This window comes from Protopterus annectens, chromosome 2.part2 (genome assembly GCF_019279795.1).
Source record: "Protopterus annectens isolate FY-2018-M chromosome 2.part2, PAN1.0, whole genome shotgun sequence".
Taxonomy (NCBI): Eukaryota; Metazoa; Chordata; order Ceratodontiformes; family Protopteridae; genus Protopterus; species Protopterus annectens.
This window is the reverse complement of record NC_056730.1, coordinates 102,021,744-102,039,044: the sequence shown is the minus strand read 5'-3', so window position 1 is coordinate 102,039,044 and position 17,301 is coordinate 102,021,744. Positions and strand designations below refer to the sequence as shown.

Sequence of the window (17,301 nt, the reverse complement as noted above, 5' to 3'; positions counted from 1 at the left end):
GTACAAGCCCCTCTCATCTGTGTATAATACCCACTCACAAAACAACCTACCAGAAGCAATTTCTTGCCACTTTAACTATCCAATGCATTTGGGCAATTGCATAAGTCTTTAATAAATCTAGTTCACTCTCAAAGTACCCAACCCTGTAATATTCCTACCCTGTGTCAGTCTCAGGGAATGACAATATCATAAATACGCATTTTTTTATTTCAAACAATACTGCACATACAGTTCACCTTGTAGCAGTTTACAAATGTAGAATTTATGCAGGCTGCATTGCCTCTTTATAAACACATGCCCATCTTGAAACAAAAAGGTCAAAGGAAAGAACACTGGCATGTAGTAACCATACTGTTCTTGAACTATGTGTCACTACAGATTCGGTGTCAAAATTCAGTCCCCTTTGATTTCCTCAGAGGGTCTACCACAATTAGGATGCAAAGAAGTTAATGGGTTAAAGGCACATGATCTATTTTAAAACAACAAACGCTGGAAAAAATGTTTTTTAAACACACTTTATGCATGTTCTCCACTGAAAAAATGAGCTTGACTGTAACTGGCTGAGATATTCTGAGGGACCTAGGACTTTATAAATTATTTAGTGAGACAATACATTACCTGGAGATAGAATCACAATGTGTAAAACATCAGCTTATTCCAAACTGAACATTCACAACAACTGTCAAATAATGGACACATTTCCTAGGTGTTCAGGGAACAGTATCTGGGGACCTGGACATTATTTAAATATGAACAGGTATGGGTTTAGAACACGAGGCTGTGAGTACAAGATGGAAATTTGTGGCTACACAAAGTAGCAGAAGAAAATTCAGCAAACTCTCACCAAGTCAGGAAATGAACTTATCAAATTGACTCATTAAAAAGGCAGGCACTGGCCCTAAGTCATACCTCTGAAATGTCCCTGATTTTCCAGAATCAATGTTTCTTTTTTTTTTACTGTTGTTTTTTTTCCCTTTCTTCACTTTTTTTTCTGGTGAATCACCAGGGATTACAGTCAACTGTATTATTCTATTAACAAAGTGGCTTACAATAATATTTAAAGTGTGTCCCTGATTTTGGGTTTTTGTCCTCACATTACTTTTGGCTTTGTCCAGAATTCTTTAGCAAAAAGTTGAGTTATGTCATAAGTATACCTCTCAACCCCTCTGCAGCAAAATTATTGCACTTCAAAATACAAACTACAATGGGCAAAAGTAGATATACATTTACACTGTATGTTCAAAATATACAATTGGTGAAAAGTGCATGAACGTTCAGAATACTTGGAGGCTCCAGAAGACGGTATACGGATGTTTTAAAGCGCTATTGGAAAGGGAAAACATTCCATTTGTTGGGAAAACTTTTCAATTTCAAAATGCAAAGTGAGTGATGGAACTCCAATGACAGTTCGGATGAAAAAAACACGCTAACGTTTGCCAGACATGACCTTAAGACTGTAAAACCACAATAAAATCGTTAGGCTTGCAAAACTTTTCAACATAGTAAGTACTAAACACTTAAACTCATACAGGCGTTTATTATCTTGGTTGCAGGACATAACATGGTGATTGCAGAATAAACTAGGTGTCTCAACTGCGACCACTAAATAACTACCTCAATCTCTTGTCCAAAACATCGCTGTAGTAAGCCAAGGGCATGCTGTATGCCTAATTACAAGTCACATACATTTCCAGTTACCTTATGCCTACTCCACCCCACAGTCTCGTAAAATATAAAGGAAAATATGTAAAAATATGAATGAAAAGACCCCCTCCCCATTAGTGCGATCATTTCATCATGACTGCCAAGGGCAGTTCTAGTGATGCAGATGTTTATACCGTGCGTCCTAGAATTCGATGATTTGTGTCTGCGCTTTAGGCCTTTCACTCGGGGGGGGGGGGGGGGGTGCACATTCAGGGATGAAAGATGTGTCTCAAAAACTTCAGTTTTCCAAAAATCAATACCCCAGAAAACACTGTCTGAGCATTTTCGGTGCATCACGCAATCAAACCATCTACATTAACCAAAATATGGCTTTACAAAGAAAAATTTAACAAAACAGATTCATAACCACCACATCTCCCACTGCACTGCAGTAAGCAGACAGCTCTGAAAAAATGCTGTCCTTTGACCCTGACCATAAGCACCCCTCCGTCAACCCGTAACTACACTGGGCGTGGAATACCGGGAACGAGCGCTCAATATTTCTACAGTATCGCATGACGTCACCCCTCACTTTGACGAACTTGGTTAGCCAATGGCAGCGCTTCACTGGCTCGTGGTAATGTTTTATGTACTGTCAGGGACCCAGGTGGAGTTTGTGGTTATTGGCGCAGGAAACTGGAATAACAGGAATGGATCAGGATGGAAGACAGTATAAACGTTTCATGACTGTCAGGATTTAACGATTAATGGATGTGACTAAACAGTTACTGAAATATGTTGCTTTTAGGTACGTAATGCGCGACATGTGTGCAAGACCTAACACAAGTTGAAGCTATACAGTTTTTGAAGGGTTTGGGTAATAAAAAAAAACACTAGCTCGGGAGGTAAAATAAGGTTGAATACACGGCGGTCTGATGAATTGTTTCAAAGGGATGTGCGAACTACTTAAAAAGACCATTTAAGCACAGAGTGCTTAATATTACTCCCTCAATATTACGGTGACGTATTTTATTTTTTATTATTGATATTTTTCGTTTTTCATCTTTCTTGATAGGCTCTTTAGTCAGAAATACTGCCGTCCGTGTTGAGCAATTCGAGACTGACTGTATTATTGTCAATAGCATTGTTTGTAAACCTGATTCCTAGTTGTATGAGTGTTTGTGTGTCCTCGAGTTTAGTAGTGATTGAGCAGTAGAAGTTGTATTATAACCGGTCTTGTTCTTAAAACAAAGTACAGTAGTAAATAAAAATAAGGCAATATCACTTTGTTTTCCGTGTTTATCGACACTCACATTTAGAGTGAATAACTGTTTTGTGCAGCCTTGATGGATAGCGTTCCGTAAAGTTGTGTCTTGTTAAACTTTCAGAGTAACACATTTGTATTCCTGGAAATATCTATTAATATGAGTTATTCAGAATCGCTCCAGAAATAGACTAAACTTTGAACCCATAACTATTAAGCGGCATAGTAACGACCTTCTAAAAATCTCAACATATAGCTGGAAAGACAGGAGCATTGTTTTACGTTTCTGTGAACGATTGTGTTTTATTAAGAATACCAGTTAACAAAGAGATAAGGTACAAAAAGATTCACGAAAGAGAAAACAAACATTGAAATGCATGCTTCGTAGTAGTTAAGCGACTTGCAAAATACTGAAAGAATCGCCACAAAAATTAGAACATGAATTCAAAATCCTGTTGTAGTGAGCTTCCTGAGATAAGGACTTGTTTTTAAATTTTATTTTCTCATCCACCATTTTACTTTTAATAGAACCAAAACTCATCTGGATATTGATTTTTATGGTGCTACAGGAAGGACTTATAGGTACTGAAGTAGTGTTTTGGGGCATTATTGCTGGAGTAGAGGTTTTATGACATATGTTTTTTACTATAAAATTTGAAATATTGTGTTGTGTTCTGAAGTATTCATCCAGAGTTTTGCATTTATTTTACTGGGCCTTACATTTTCTTTCTCACTCAGAAAGTTTGTTATTTGAACTATGTCCAAGTACATACTACATATTTGCTTTCTAGTTGAACTGTAATACTTCTTAACATTTCTAATCACTGTAACAGCAGGCTGGAGAGTGTGGTTCAGCCCTTTAAATGACATTCAGCAAATCTGTGATTTGAACTTCCTTCTGCTTGTGTCCTTTAAATTTGATTTTTTTAAATATGTGTCAAAAGTTTGTAATCCATGATACAATGAATTCTTCTGACGATCACTATGAAGACATAAAGCGGTATAGTCCACTAAATGCAAACTACTTTTTCATTATTCTTTTCTCAGTTTTTTGTAATATATGTATATCCGAGACTGCATGCTAGCATACATCGCAACCTCTTAGCACAAGAAATCTGGACAAAGGCAAAGATAATGGAGGGGACAGAGGCCCCAAAACAGGGACACATTTTAAGTATTGTGCTGATAAACTTAGAAAGTGACTAGAATGACAGGTCTTTCATTAGCATGCATTTTCTAAAGGATATGAAGTCCGAAACCCAAATGCCTGCCAATATTTAGTAATTTCAGCACTCTGTGATTTGTCAGAAAAGTACACATTTTATGAAGAAGAGGCCAGAATTATGAGGTAAAAGTATGAACATTCTTAGAAAATCTGGATAGTTGAGAGATATGCATGCTAACAAATCGGCGAAGTGCGTAGACTGTTTCTTGATTGAAAGTTTTGCATACAAAGCCACTTAAAAATAGTAGAACTTACAGTTTGCTAAATGTGTTTTGTTTAGGTGTTTAAGTGCATCACATTTGTAGGTATGTTTTAGGATGTTCACAATAAAAAAATTGTCAACAGCTCAGAATATTTTGAGGTTGTTTTGATTAAAAAATACAAAAATATTTATTTTTGAAGCATAAGAGGTTCTGTATAGCAGTTGATGTGATTACAATTAAAATTAACTAAAGCTGTATTTATTTTGAAATGCAGATATACCGTATTGAACCTAGGAATATGCATGTGATGCCTGGGACCATAAGATGCCTAGCAGTATACACTTTTAAGTAGACAAACTTAAAAAAACGTATTGCCACCCTTGTCAAACACTTAATATTGAAAGGAAACCAGGCATCTAAATTATGGTAAATTTAATTGAGTACTGAAAAATAGAGAATTGGATGAGCAGCATGGGTTTTTAATCAAAAATGAAAGGGCTTTTAGATATTCTTTGTCAGCGAAGTGAGCATACACTTTCTTATTCATTTTATTTATTGACCATGTAGGTAGACTGTTCTAAACAGGATATTTTTCAGCTGGAGGCTGGACTATTCGGCAGTTACAGACAAAAAGTAGTACCTTTAATAAGTAATTTTAAATAGAGCCATAATATAAAAGGTTGATGATACTATAATTTAATGAAGCTAATGTAAGAGTTTGCAAACTTATGAAGTAACTGCTATCACCTATATTTTGTAGAAATTGTAATTTAATACAGTAACATTGTAAACTGAATCAAGGCAGGAACTGATGCAGGTAAATTTTCTGGTGTCATCTCTAGAACATTTTGTATACATTTCTAGTCATGGTGTCATCTCTAGAACATTTTGTATACATTTCTAGTCACACACCTTTTAGTTATCCTTGATTTTTGGGAATGCTACTGATTTTTGGCTCAAAATTTTTCTCTGTCCCTTCTGAAGTTGGTGATTTTTTTAAAATATGGTTCATTACATTCAAAAGGTAATACCAATTATTATTGACATCAAAAGAGGAAAACTGACAGAATAAAAGAGCATACATATTTTATGAGCTCTTTCACGCAAAAAATGTTTTTAAATTCTTGTTTGTTTTTTTTTTTTTGTGTGTCACTTTTCTAAGTCAACTATCTGTAGTTAAAATGTGATCTGATGTTGTAAATCTTTATTCATTCCTTACTGTTAGGAATTCAGTTCCGTCCTCGGAACCGACACGGCCGTTTCCAAGCTCGCACCAGCCAAAAACTCTCAGCTAAGACCTACCCATAATGCCCCTCTCATAGTTACTTCAGATATTGTTTGCCACGTTCCTCGTCAGACGTGCCTAGCCATCTCTCTCAAAGCTAAGTGGATAATTGTGATTTTTGGAATAGTTTATCTTCAAAATTTCTTGTTTTTAGTCTGTTTAGCTTTTTCGCACAATGGCCTATAACCTACCTCTATTTCCTACTCTTTACCTTTGGTAATTATAATTCTACCATCGTTGGTACTATCCCTCTCTCCTGCCTTTGGTAGGCCCTTCTCTACCACTTGTAGTATTTTTTAAATACCTTCGTTGGTATTTTCTTCCATTTCTCTTCATTTATTCCAGGTGATGGAGAGGGTCCTTGACTCCGCAGGCTCTTAGGATATTCCTTTGTTGCCTGTACTATGTCAGACAAAGTTAAGTTGGGGTTTAAGCGGTGTGACAAGAGTGGGAGTAAGATGCCCAACTCGGACGGACACGCTCGTTGCATCTACTATTTGGGCGTGGACCACATTAAAACTGATTGTGACGTTTGTGCTAGTTTTGGTAATAGCACACTAGCAGAACGTAAGAATAAGCTTATTTTAAAAGGTTTAATTAAAACACATTTTCAGAGGCTTTATCTGGGTCGGAGGTCTCACCCCTCCAGAAACCAAAAAACATAAGGAAAAATGGAGTCACTCGGTTCCTACATTTCCGTCAGTTACAGAGCCGAGTCAGCTCCGTGCTTCTCCAGCGCCCTCAATGCAGACCTCTTCGTCACCAGACCCTGTGTCTTCTCCCTCAGTGCCGTCTATGATGTTGACTCCTATTTTGGTTCTAGCCTCGGCACCACCGGCTTCGGCGCCGTCCTTGGTTCCGACAGTGACTCCTATGACTGTATCTGCTTCGGCACCATCCTCAGCCACAGTGCTGATAGCTTCTTCGGCTCCACAAATTATGATTTTGTCTCCTAAAGTCGAATATCTGCCAAGAACCAGATACTCTCCTTCATACGACCCTTTTTTGGGGCATAGATTTTGCTCCTTTCTTGAAAGACCTGATTTTCCTTCAGCAGCCTCCTTTAGATCCACCAAGAGTTTTTCTGAATTAGACCTAGTGCAGGTTGTGGACCAGCTTCTGGCAGCTAGGGGATTGCCCACTCCAGCTAAACCTTCTATTCCTCTTGGCTCGGAATCCTTCACAACATATTCCCCTGTTTATCCTCCTCCGGCCTCTACCCAGGTCCCGGGGATCTCTGTACTGATGTCCACCCCGGTGCATACTGTCTCGGTTCTGACTGCGGATTTTTCCCTGTCAGCACCAACCACCCTTGTTGCATCGGCTCCAGTGGAGCCGGTGCTTTCTTGGAGCAGTGCTTGGACCATCGGCACCTTTATACCTAGTCCGACGCCTATTTTTTCGCTGGCACTGTCTGTCCACGGCTCCAACTGCTTCCAATCCTCTTTGAGCTCCTCAGCTGGAGGTGGGCTCCTCAGGGCGGGGTGTGACCTCGGTTCCGAGGTTGCCCTTCTCAGTTCCGGGCTCCCATCCCTCCTCGGGCGGGCCTGCTTTCCGGGTGATGGAGAGGGTCCTTGCCTCCACAGGCTCGCAGTCAGTATCAATGATATCAGCATCAGAACCCCCCCCTCCCATTCGGAGACATTTTCTAAATCCTCAAGCAGTGGGGAGACTGGAAGTCCTCTATCCCTTTTTCTGAGGAGTGGGTGTACTTGCAGGCCTTCCATGCCCAGCCATCTACTTCCTGGGTGACCCCACCGGAAGGGAGGAAAAATGTGGTTCAGAAAAATCCCAAGGATATTTTCGTGACACTCATGAGCAATACCCCCGGGGCAGAGGGGGCAACTCATCTGGAAGACTCCCCTTTCGGGGTAGAGGGGGTCTGCGTAACCAGGGTCCTAGAGATTCCTTCTCCCGTAGACCTACCAGCGCTCAGCAGCGGCCGATTGCTTTCCTCAGGAAGCAGTCTGGGGACGATTTTCTCTACATCTACCAGCCTGGCAACTTATTACTACCGATGTTTGGGTGCAGCAAGTAATATCCAGAGGCTACCAGATACCATTCGATTTAACTCCCAGACCCGTCAAACGAATCCCCGATGTATTCACCCAATCAGAGGGAATTAGCAGCCTTAGAAATAGAAAAGCTGCTAAGAAAAGGAGTCATCCAACCAGTCCCACCAGACCAGAGAGGATCCGCGTTTTACTCGAGGTTCTTTTTAGTACCAAAAAAGACAGGGGACTGGAGACCAATCCTGGATCTCAGCCTATTGAACAAATTTATCAAACCACAAAAATTCCGGATGGTCACAGTACAGTCCGTTCTCCCCTTTCTAGAGAGGGACAACTGGATGTGCTCTATAGACCTCCAGGACGTGTACTACCACATAAAGATGGATCACCGCTCCCAGAGGTTCCTCCACTTCTGGCTGAAAGCCAATCATTACCAGTTCAGGGCACTGCCATTTGGTCTCTCGACAGCCCTCCTGAGTGTTCACCAAATGTATGGCAGTTGTAGTAGCTCATCTTCGACTAAAAGGATTCCAGGTGTTTCCGTATCTAAACGATTGGCTCCTTACCGCTCCGACCATGAATGTTCTAACCTGCAGCCTGTCTTACACTCAAGGTCTCGCTCTCCGCTTGGGGATTACAATCAGCAAGGACAAATATCAAATGTCCCCAACAAAGACATTGGAATTTATTGGAGCAGTCTTTGACACAACATCCTGTCAAGCTTCTCTCCCTTCTTACAGGCTTTCGAAAATAAGACACCAAATCCAAGCCCTCCTTCCACAGACCTATGTACCAGCATGCCTTGTACTGCAACTTAAAGGCTCTGTGGCGGCTGCCATTACTCTAGTATCACTAGCGAGGATGCACATGAGAATCCTACAGTGGCTCCTTTCTGCACAGTGGTCAATCTTAACTCACCCACTCAACCACGATACGTCTTACAAACCGTTGCAAGGAAGAAATGTTATGGTGGATGAGGCCACAAACAAATCTTTGTCGACCAGCCCACAGCCACGGTGACCGCGGATACTTCCCTGTTACGGTGGGGGGAGGGGCATTTCCAGGGAAAGACGGTCCAAGGCACCTGGTCCCCCATGGAGGCCAATTTGCACATAAATGTCCTGGAACTGAGGGTGGTTCTCTTAGCGTTGCAAGCGTTCCATTTATCCATACCTTCTGGGGCCATTGCAATTCAGTTGGACAACATGTCAATCGTCTGGTATATCAGCAAGCAAGGTGGAACCAGGTCTTACCCCCTGTGTCGGGAAGGCAGCGGGGATTTAGCACTGGGCGATAGCTTCCAACCGCTTTTTTATAGCAATGCACATTCCTGGGAGTTCCAGTCTTATTGCAGACAATCTGAGCAGGAACATGTAATAGCGGATCGGATTTTCCACCGCTGGGGCAAGCCTTGCTGTGATCTGTTTGCTTCCCCCCAAACAACAAATGCAGAAGCTACTTTGCTGTGATCCCCCCTCAGGGGGAACCCCCTGGGGATGCCCTAATGCACAATTGGCCCCCGAGTCTACTGTATGCCTTTCTTCCATTTCCCTTCATTGCAAAATTCCTTCAGAAAGCTCAAAGGTTGAGAAGCAAAGTGATCCTCATTATCCCTTATTGGCCCCATCAAGTCTGGTTCCCATTCCTATGGCCTCATCTGATTCACAGCCCGTGGGTCCTGGGTCATTCCCAAGGCCTGTTATCTCATCCTCGGGGACTAATTCACCCCAATCTCCACAGTCTCAAGCTCACATCTTGGTTTCTCCACTTCAATGATTGCCAGGCTGCCTGACATCCCATCTCCTGTTCGTGAAATTCTTCTGGCTTCACACAAACCTTCCACCAGGAAAGTTTATTCTAGTAAATGGACTAGGTTCTCTATTTGGGCCAAAGATCAGAACTTGGATACCTTCTCTATGCCTATTCAAAAGATCTTTCAATACCTGACGACTCTTTTACATGCAGGACCCTCAGCATCGACAGTCACTGTACATTTAGCAGCTGTTGCCAATTTTCATAATGGGTTTGATAATTATTCAATTATGTCACACCGTCTGCGCAAGACCTTTTTGAAAGTAGTATTACACGTTAAACCTCCGGTCAAGCCCCCCTTAGAACCCTGGGACTTGTCCTTGGTGCTTCAATCTCCCACAGACCCTCCCTTCGAGCCTTTTGATTCATGTGATATAAAGTTTTTGTCATGGAAAACCCTACTTCTAGTAGCACTTATCTCAGTGAGAAGAGTATCTGAGCTGCAGGCCTTGAGTGTCAAGAGACCTTACTTGAAGTTCCACAGGGATGGGGTGTCCCTTCGTACTAACCCTTCTTTCTTGAACAAAAAAATTCTGTATTTTCCATTAACCAATTTATTGACCTGCCGGTTTTCTTCCCTCAGCATTCTAACAGAGGGGAGTAACTTTTGCACACCCTTGATGTGCATCGGCAGCTTCATTGTTATTTGAACAGGACTAAATCTTTCAGAAAAACAGATCAATTGTTTGTGGCCTTTGCAGGACCCAGATTGGGTAAACCTCTATCCAAAGTGACTTTATCCTCCTGGCTTAGAAACATCATTACCTTTATTTACAAAGAGAATAAGCTATCCTTACTTTCCTGAATTCTACCAGGTCTATGACTACTTCTGTAGCTTTCCATTCCAGAGCCTTTATGGATGATATCTGTACAGCAGCCACTTGGACAAGACCTCATACCTTTATTTCTCATTACAAATTGGATTTGGCCTCCAGGGGACGAGCTTCTTTTGGTTCTGTGGTGTTCAGGAATATCCTTCCTTAGGGCCACCCAGGACTCAAGTAGCTGGGGACATGGTCCTAACAGTAAGGAATGAATAAAGATTTACAAAATCAGGTAAAGAAGTCATGTTTTACCATAACGTTCCATCTGTGTTGTAGATCTTTATTCATTCATTACTTCCCGCCCTCCTTCCCCCTGGACTCCTGGTGGACTTTAGGAACTTCTGGTTAGGGTATTTGCTCAGACAGAGCCCCCTACTGTTTTCTGTTTCTACCTCTATTATATAGGGGCAGGCAAACTCGATCTGGAGTAACTATGAGAGTGGCATTATGGGTAGGTCTTAGCTGATAGTTTTTGGCTGGCGCAAACTTGGAAACGGCCGTGCCGGTTCTGAGGATGGAGCCGAAGTCCTAACAGTAATAAATGAATAAAGATCTACAACACAGATGGAACGTTATGGTAAGACATAACTTCTTTTTCCTTGTTAGCAGCTTTTGTGCCAGACTACTTTTGTCTTTGTCTGTAAGACATCTGGAAGTAAGAGGTTGGGAGCTATGATACCATATGGTGTATACATGAAACCATTTTAACAGTACTATTGTCTTAAAGCAGTGCTTCTAGAGTGGGTTGCTTATTGCATCTTTAGTCTTCTCACCATGTTCTTGTCATTTATTGGTCTCACCATCTAGTGGTGGTTTTGGTTTTTAAACCTCAGACTTATACGATATTCCGTAACTTGGCTTTCATGGCTTGAGTTTTGACTCATTTGGTTACTCTTTTTGGTTTCTTGGTCTGTCTTTCAGTGCTTTCTGCTTTATTTCTTTTTCTGCAATTTGTTTTTTCCTTGTGGCCTCATCCTAATTTTGACATAAAACGTTTTGGGGTTTTGATGTGTCCTTTCATAGTAATAGGTAGATGACATGGAAAGTAGCTGCAGATTTTCACAGTGCTTTATTTAAAGAACTTTTCAAGTAAAATATGTTTTGGCAACACTGCAGATTTATTGATGTTATTATTTACAGTTTGTTAATGGGGTTAATATACTGAAGTAAAGGTAAAACTCTAATTAATCATTGAAGCTAGAGTGACCTTGATGATGATATCAGGGTAATATGCACAGAAGTTACATACTGAATGTTTTTGGTGAAAAGGTTTATGAAAGTGATATATAGTAATAGACTAAAGACAGGTACTTAAGCCACACTTACTTGAACTAGAAATGGTTGGTATATGAAGTCCTATACATTAACAGCTGCATTGTCGTCAGACAGTTGTTGAACAGTGAAAGATGTTCACAGCTAAATCTTGTATTTTCAAGCTTGCTGAATAGAAGAATGGGATCTCTTAAATCAGAGGTCTGCATGAAACCCACATAGAATACCCCTGTAAGGAGACCAGCACAAGCCGCTGCATTATGTAATTTGAAGCTATAATCAGGATATCTGTCAGGATGGTGCACTCTGATCTGTGCTCTGACAGAGGGGATTGGACTTTGTCAAAAAATCCATGCAAATGAGAAAATATTAATGTTTGCAGAATTTTAGGTAGGACAGAAAGGGTATTGATGGATTTACAATTGTTTGGACAAGTAGAGACCACACCTGTGGCTAAAAAGCGTGTTTTAGACCTTTGTTGTAATTATTAGGAGACACCCAGGATGATAAGCTTGGGCATTTGTCGGTAATGTGATGAAGGTGGAATTTCTGATCTTGGGTATGAAAGGTACATACTTGCCAAAGGATAGCTCGGGATTAGCAGTTCTGTCTTCATCACCATACTCACCCTCCTTTCCTGTCTCTGCCCTGATGTGGCCTGGAAGACTATAGTTGTCAATTCTGTGCTGTCTTAGTTATTCTTCATTTATGCTCCGTGTTGGAGCAAATGTTTGGAATTTTGGAGGAGTCTAAGTTGCACAACATTGTGAATAAGGGGAAGCCATCTTTATAGTTTGGGGAAGTTTTAGGTGCTAGAGCCTTAGACCTCTATATGATGATGATATAACTGTTACTCTAGAGCTGTTGTTACAATAAGTATATAGCTTTCATTTTTCTGTCAAGTACTAGCAGTGTAGGTACCTTATGGCATGGGCTGAAGAACCATATATGGTATCATGTGCTTAGTGGAAGCATATTTCTGTCAGGTTTCAGGCAAAGTGTGTAGCTGTTTCATGGTAAGTTAGAGGTGGTTTAATGTCATAGGTTGTGTTGACTTCCTCTCATCTTGCTTTGAGTTCAACACTTTGTGTACACTGTGCACTAATTATAATGTTTATGGTAGTCACCGTCCTCTGTATGTTTAGAATTGTTCACAGCATTAATGTATGACTCGCTCTTTTTCTTGTGACTTTGCTTGGTTTCAGTATCCATTTTCTTAACATTGTGGACCCCAAACCACCTCTGTTGTTTGCTTGCTTTGCAACATTTTATGCAGTGTCCCTTCTTACTGCATATAGAATGTATCTTTTTATATGCAAAATGGTGACATGGCTTATGATTTGTTTCACTTGCCTGTCATTTTTAACTGATTGACTACTAACATAGCTTTTTATCTTCATCCTTTATTGAGCATATGTGTGATAGGAATGATCTTTTGGATTGCTGTAGGGACCTTTCAGAAATGCGTCATAAGGGCTGCTAACAGTAATCAGGTCAAGTCAGACACTTAGTGAGCTCCTCATCACTACATTGACATTTTATTATAGGATCATAGAAGGTTACTAGGCTAGTGGCCTTGGGGCCCTTCCAAGCCTAGCCAAGAGTTTATCCTCAAAAAGAAACCTCAGTCAGCATCTGTTGCCCCGTCAGTGAGGGACACAGATGGAACCCCTGGGACAGATTTGTGGTTTCCCATCCACTCGTCAAGGTTGTGCTTGAAGAGGGTCAGCGAGGTGCTCTGTTTTACATGTATGGGAAGTCTATTCCATGACGGGGCAATCTCTAGGAGACAGACCGGTCTGTCCAGCAGGTTTTGTTGATTTCGCATGTTAGATTCAGGCCTTTTGAGCAGGTAGTGCATGAGGAGTTAGACTTACGGATATGAAGGATCTCTAGTAGGACAGGGTCTGAGATTGCCTTATAGGTGAGGTACAGATCACCCCTGAGCAATCTGTACGATACCAAGTAGAGTGATCGTGATTTGAGCCTGTCTGCATAAGACAGATGTTGGAGGCCATGGATTCTCTTTGTGATGTATTTCAGTAGTCTTTCCAGTTGGTGCAGATGTTTGGAGTGGTACATGCCAAATGGGGCATTATACTCCATTATTGGTCTAATGAGGGATGAGCATAGAGAGATAACCTCCTTTTTTCTGGATGCAATCCCTTTACTTATGAGATGAACCAAATAAAAGTCTTTTCTGACCACTGCCGCTACATGATGGTCAAATGTGAGGTTGTTATCAACCTAAGTGCCCAGGTCTCTCACGACAGGTTGTGTGCTTAGGGGGTTGCCGTTGATGTGGTAATCAGTAGGGGTCGTGTTTTTACCAAATGGTACGATGATACAGTTTTTTGCATTTAGCTTGAGGCCATGACTTTGGCACCAGTCATTAGTTGCTGTGAGACCCTCTTGCAGTATGTTAACATCATTTGGGGAGTCAGTGTCAGCACCCAACTTATAGTTGTCCGCAAACTTGGTCAGCACAGGCCTTTTGTTTTTGCCTGGACCTCTGAGAAATAGATGCAAAACAGTTGGGGCCCCAGGACAGATCCCTGGGGAACTCCACTAGTGACAGGTCTGCTATCGGAGGTGGAAGTACCTATTTTGACTTTGAGGGTACTGTCGGCGACCCAGTTGACCACCCACCTGATGAGACTGGCCACCCGCCTGATAAGATAGGGATTATTGATAAAGTATGTATTCTATTTCCAAGGCCATTACATTTTTGTCTCCTGACTTGCCTGTGTTGCATAAGATGCCATCTGTGTTTTCTGAAGTTTACATTTAATTTTAATGGGCCTTCAGCTAAATTTCACATGACTGGAGTCATATTTCTTTCCTCATCTAAGTCCCTTGCATTCAGGCATGTAAGGCCTTCATCTCCAGTACCTCTGCATATTCTCCTAATTTGTTTAACTTCGTCTTTAATTTCTTTATCTTCTAAGTATGAATCATCTTCTGCTTAAACAGCAAAATGATCAAGCAGTAACTTAATTATCATTCTGTAAGTCGAGTGACACAAAACATACAGTTCAAGCTGTTTTTCAAACTGGTCAGGCAGTGTTCATGTCTAGTTTCAAATGAATCCAAATGCTGCAACCATAAAGTAATAACTAAGGCTCACATTCTGTTTTAATAATTTAATTTTACTTTCCTCGTCATATTTGCGTCAAGCATCAAGACGTTACAAAATTGCGGTAAGGCAGATGAAAAGGATGCAGGATGAGAGGGGAAGTAGTTCTGAGCATAAGGATTGATTACTTTGCCCCACCATTATGATCTGTTGATGGAGAGGCATGAAATTATAAAACCGTGAACTAGTTATCTGTGTGTTTCCTTTCCAACTGTTATTATATTTTTCTGTTTGTTACATCAGAAATCAGTAAAATGGTTTAAACAGCTAAATTTCTGTAATGTGAAGTACTCTGGGGAGGAGTGTGGTTTCTTTCAGATGGTGTAGTATGGGATCTGGCAGTGGGAGCTTCAACTCCATCAGATGTAGGACTAAGAAAGGCTGATGCATAGTTTGACACACAAAACTCCCAGGCTACTCATAGTCTCTGATGCGGAATGTTACTTTCCCCAGATCTCTTTAGCTGCGAGGTGAAGTTGGAGCATCGCAGCCAGAAGACTTCTCAGGCTGTTTCTCAGTTTTTGTTGATAGCATCCTGATTTTACAGATTTTCTTATTTTATTCCGAGATAGATTTTTTTTCTTAGAATATTTCAGTTACTGTTTTTTGTAGCTGTTTTGCTACTTTTTCTACAAGACTGACAGCTTGTCCTCTTCCTTGGGATATTGGTGTTATTTTGGTGACTTCCCAATAGTTGCTGTTACAGATTTGCTCCAATGGTTATTTGCTATTTCCTACTTTTTATTTTTGCTATTACCTAAAGTTTGTCTGCTGCACGTGACTCTTCCTTGAGTTGGTTTTTGTCATGGATAAGGGCGAATAATTGCTTTTAGAGAGTGCTTCTGCATTGTGAGAGTGCCATCCCGGGATAAGCACTCAAAATATTTGAAGTGCTTAGGAAAACTACATTTTTGGAGGAATGCACAGCATGTGCCTCCAACATAAAATTCTTTTGGAACTGGAGAAGCTCAGTGATACTCCTGAAGGTTATCCCAGAGCCTCTGTCTATCAACTTCCAGCACTACTTCTAAAAGGGAGCTGATTTCTGAAAAGCTATGCATACTTTTGTCAGAAAGGTTCTATTGTTAAGTATGATGTTGTCAAAGAGTCTAGTGATTTAATTAACACAGATGTTTGTTCTGTTGTAAAAAAAACTACATTGGTTAAATTTGCTCCTAACAAGGGCCCTAGTCATGTTATAACTATTTCAGCTTCCATTAGTCCTGAGTCTGGAGTGATTTATTCTGCCTCTGTCCATGATAACCATAAACCATTTTCCCTGGCTATAAAAAAAAAATAGTGATAGGCAATTTTCATGAGATGAAATCCAGGAATGATTCCCATGATATTTGTGTGATTTTTGGTCTTTACTATGATTTCATTTAAATTTTTAGTGCAAGTATAAGTGTGTATATGGATTCGTATCACTTCACTGAAAGACCATTTCACTGACATCCATTTCACTGAGATCAAATCACCTAAAGTTAATTTCCCCTAAAACTCATTTCACTGACAAGTAGTACTGTGGCAAGTCAAAGGTATATGTCCTTTTTCCCACTGTAGCGCGATCCTGGTGTTAGTATATATATTTAGGGGTGTGTGGGGGGTGTAGCCCCCACTTAATTTGTTTTTCTGTTGTCTGGTTTTGTTTTACATTATTTGGTAAAACCCAACTAGGTGGGGGGCTATGCCCCCCACACACCGCCCAATGTGGGGGGCTGTGCCCCCCACCCCCTAACTGTATATACTAACACTAGGATTGCACTACAGTGGGAAAAAGGACATATACCTTTGACTTGCCTTAGAGTACTACTTGTCAGTGAAAAGAGTTTTAGGTTAAATGAAATTTAGGTGATTTGGTCTCAGTGAAATGGGTGTCAGTGAAATGGTCTTTGAGTGAAGTGATACGAATCTGTGTGTGTATATATAGGTAGATGTAAATAGGTATTTGTAGATGTGTGTGTGTGTGTGTATATATATATATATATATAATACATATATATATATATACTGTGTATGTCTGTGTGTATATATATATATATATATAAATATATATGTGTGTGTGTGTGTGTATATATATATATATATATATATGTGTGCGTGTATGTATATATATATATATATATATATATATATATGTGTGTATATATATATATATGTATATATATATGTATATATATATATATATATGGGTCTACTTAAGTAAAAATACCATTAAATCGAATTTTACTTAACTGAGATAACAATACAGAAAACTTAGTTTAACGAACGTCCACATCACAGGAATTTTGTATTATCTTTTGTTTAGTTTCTTCCCACATATCCTTATCTGCCATAACATAATCCTTTTGAATCCATACTCTTGAGTACTTCATTTTTATCATGTCCCCATAAATGTTTGTGTTGCTGAAACAATTTGTGTGTAGGTGCAGAGTTTACAGATATTGCCTTTGTTTTATCTTCATTAATTTTATATCTCGAAAAGGCTTGAAACTGTCTCAAAATGTTAAAATGTCATCTGCAAGTAAAGCTAGCTTTTCTTGACTACCATACCAGTTGTATCCTTGAATTACTGAGTCCCTTATTTTCTTTGCCATTGGTTGTATATATAATCCAAATAAAAA

The 17,301-nt window shown here is 40.2% G+C and overlaps 1 protein-coding gene across 5 annotated transcripts in view; it reads left to right on the top strand.

Annotated features, from left to right (window-relative positions):
* Positions 1-2,259: 2,259 nt before the first annotated feature.
* Positions 2,260-17,301, top strand: part of IL6ST (interleukin 6 cytokine family signal transducer) — a 2,713,809-nt gene continuing 2,698,767 nt past the window's right edge. For 3 of the 5 annotated variants that reach the window (XM_044063784.1, XM_044063780.1, XM_044063781.1), the window contains exon 1: positions 2,260-2,452. In XM_044063784.1, the coding sequence (XP_043919719.1) occupies positions 2,440-2,452 (13 nt within the window). In that variant the 5' untranslated portion in view covers positions 2,260-2,439. The other 2 variants (XM_044063783.1, XM_044063782.1) reach the window with 1 other exon arrangement.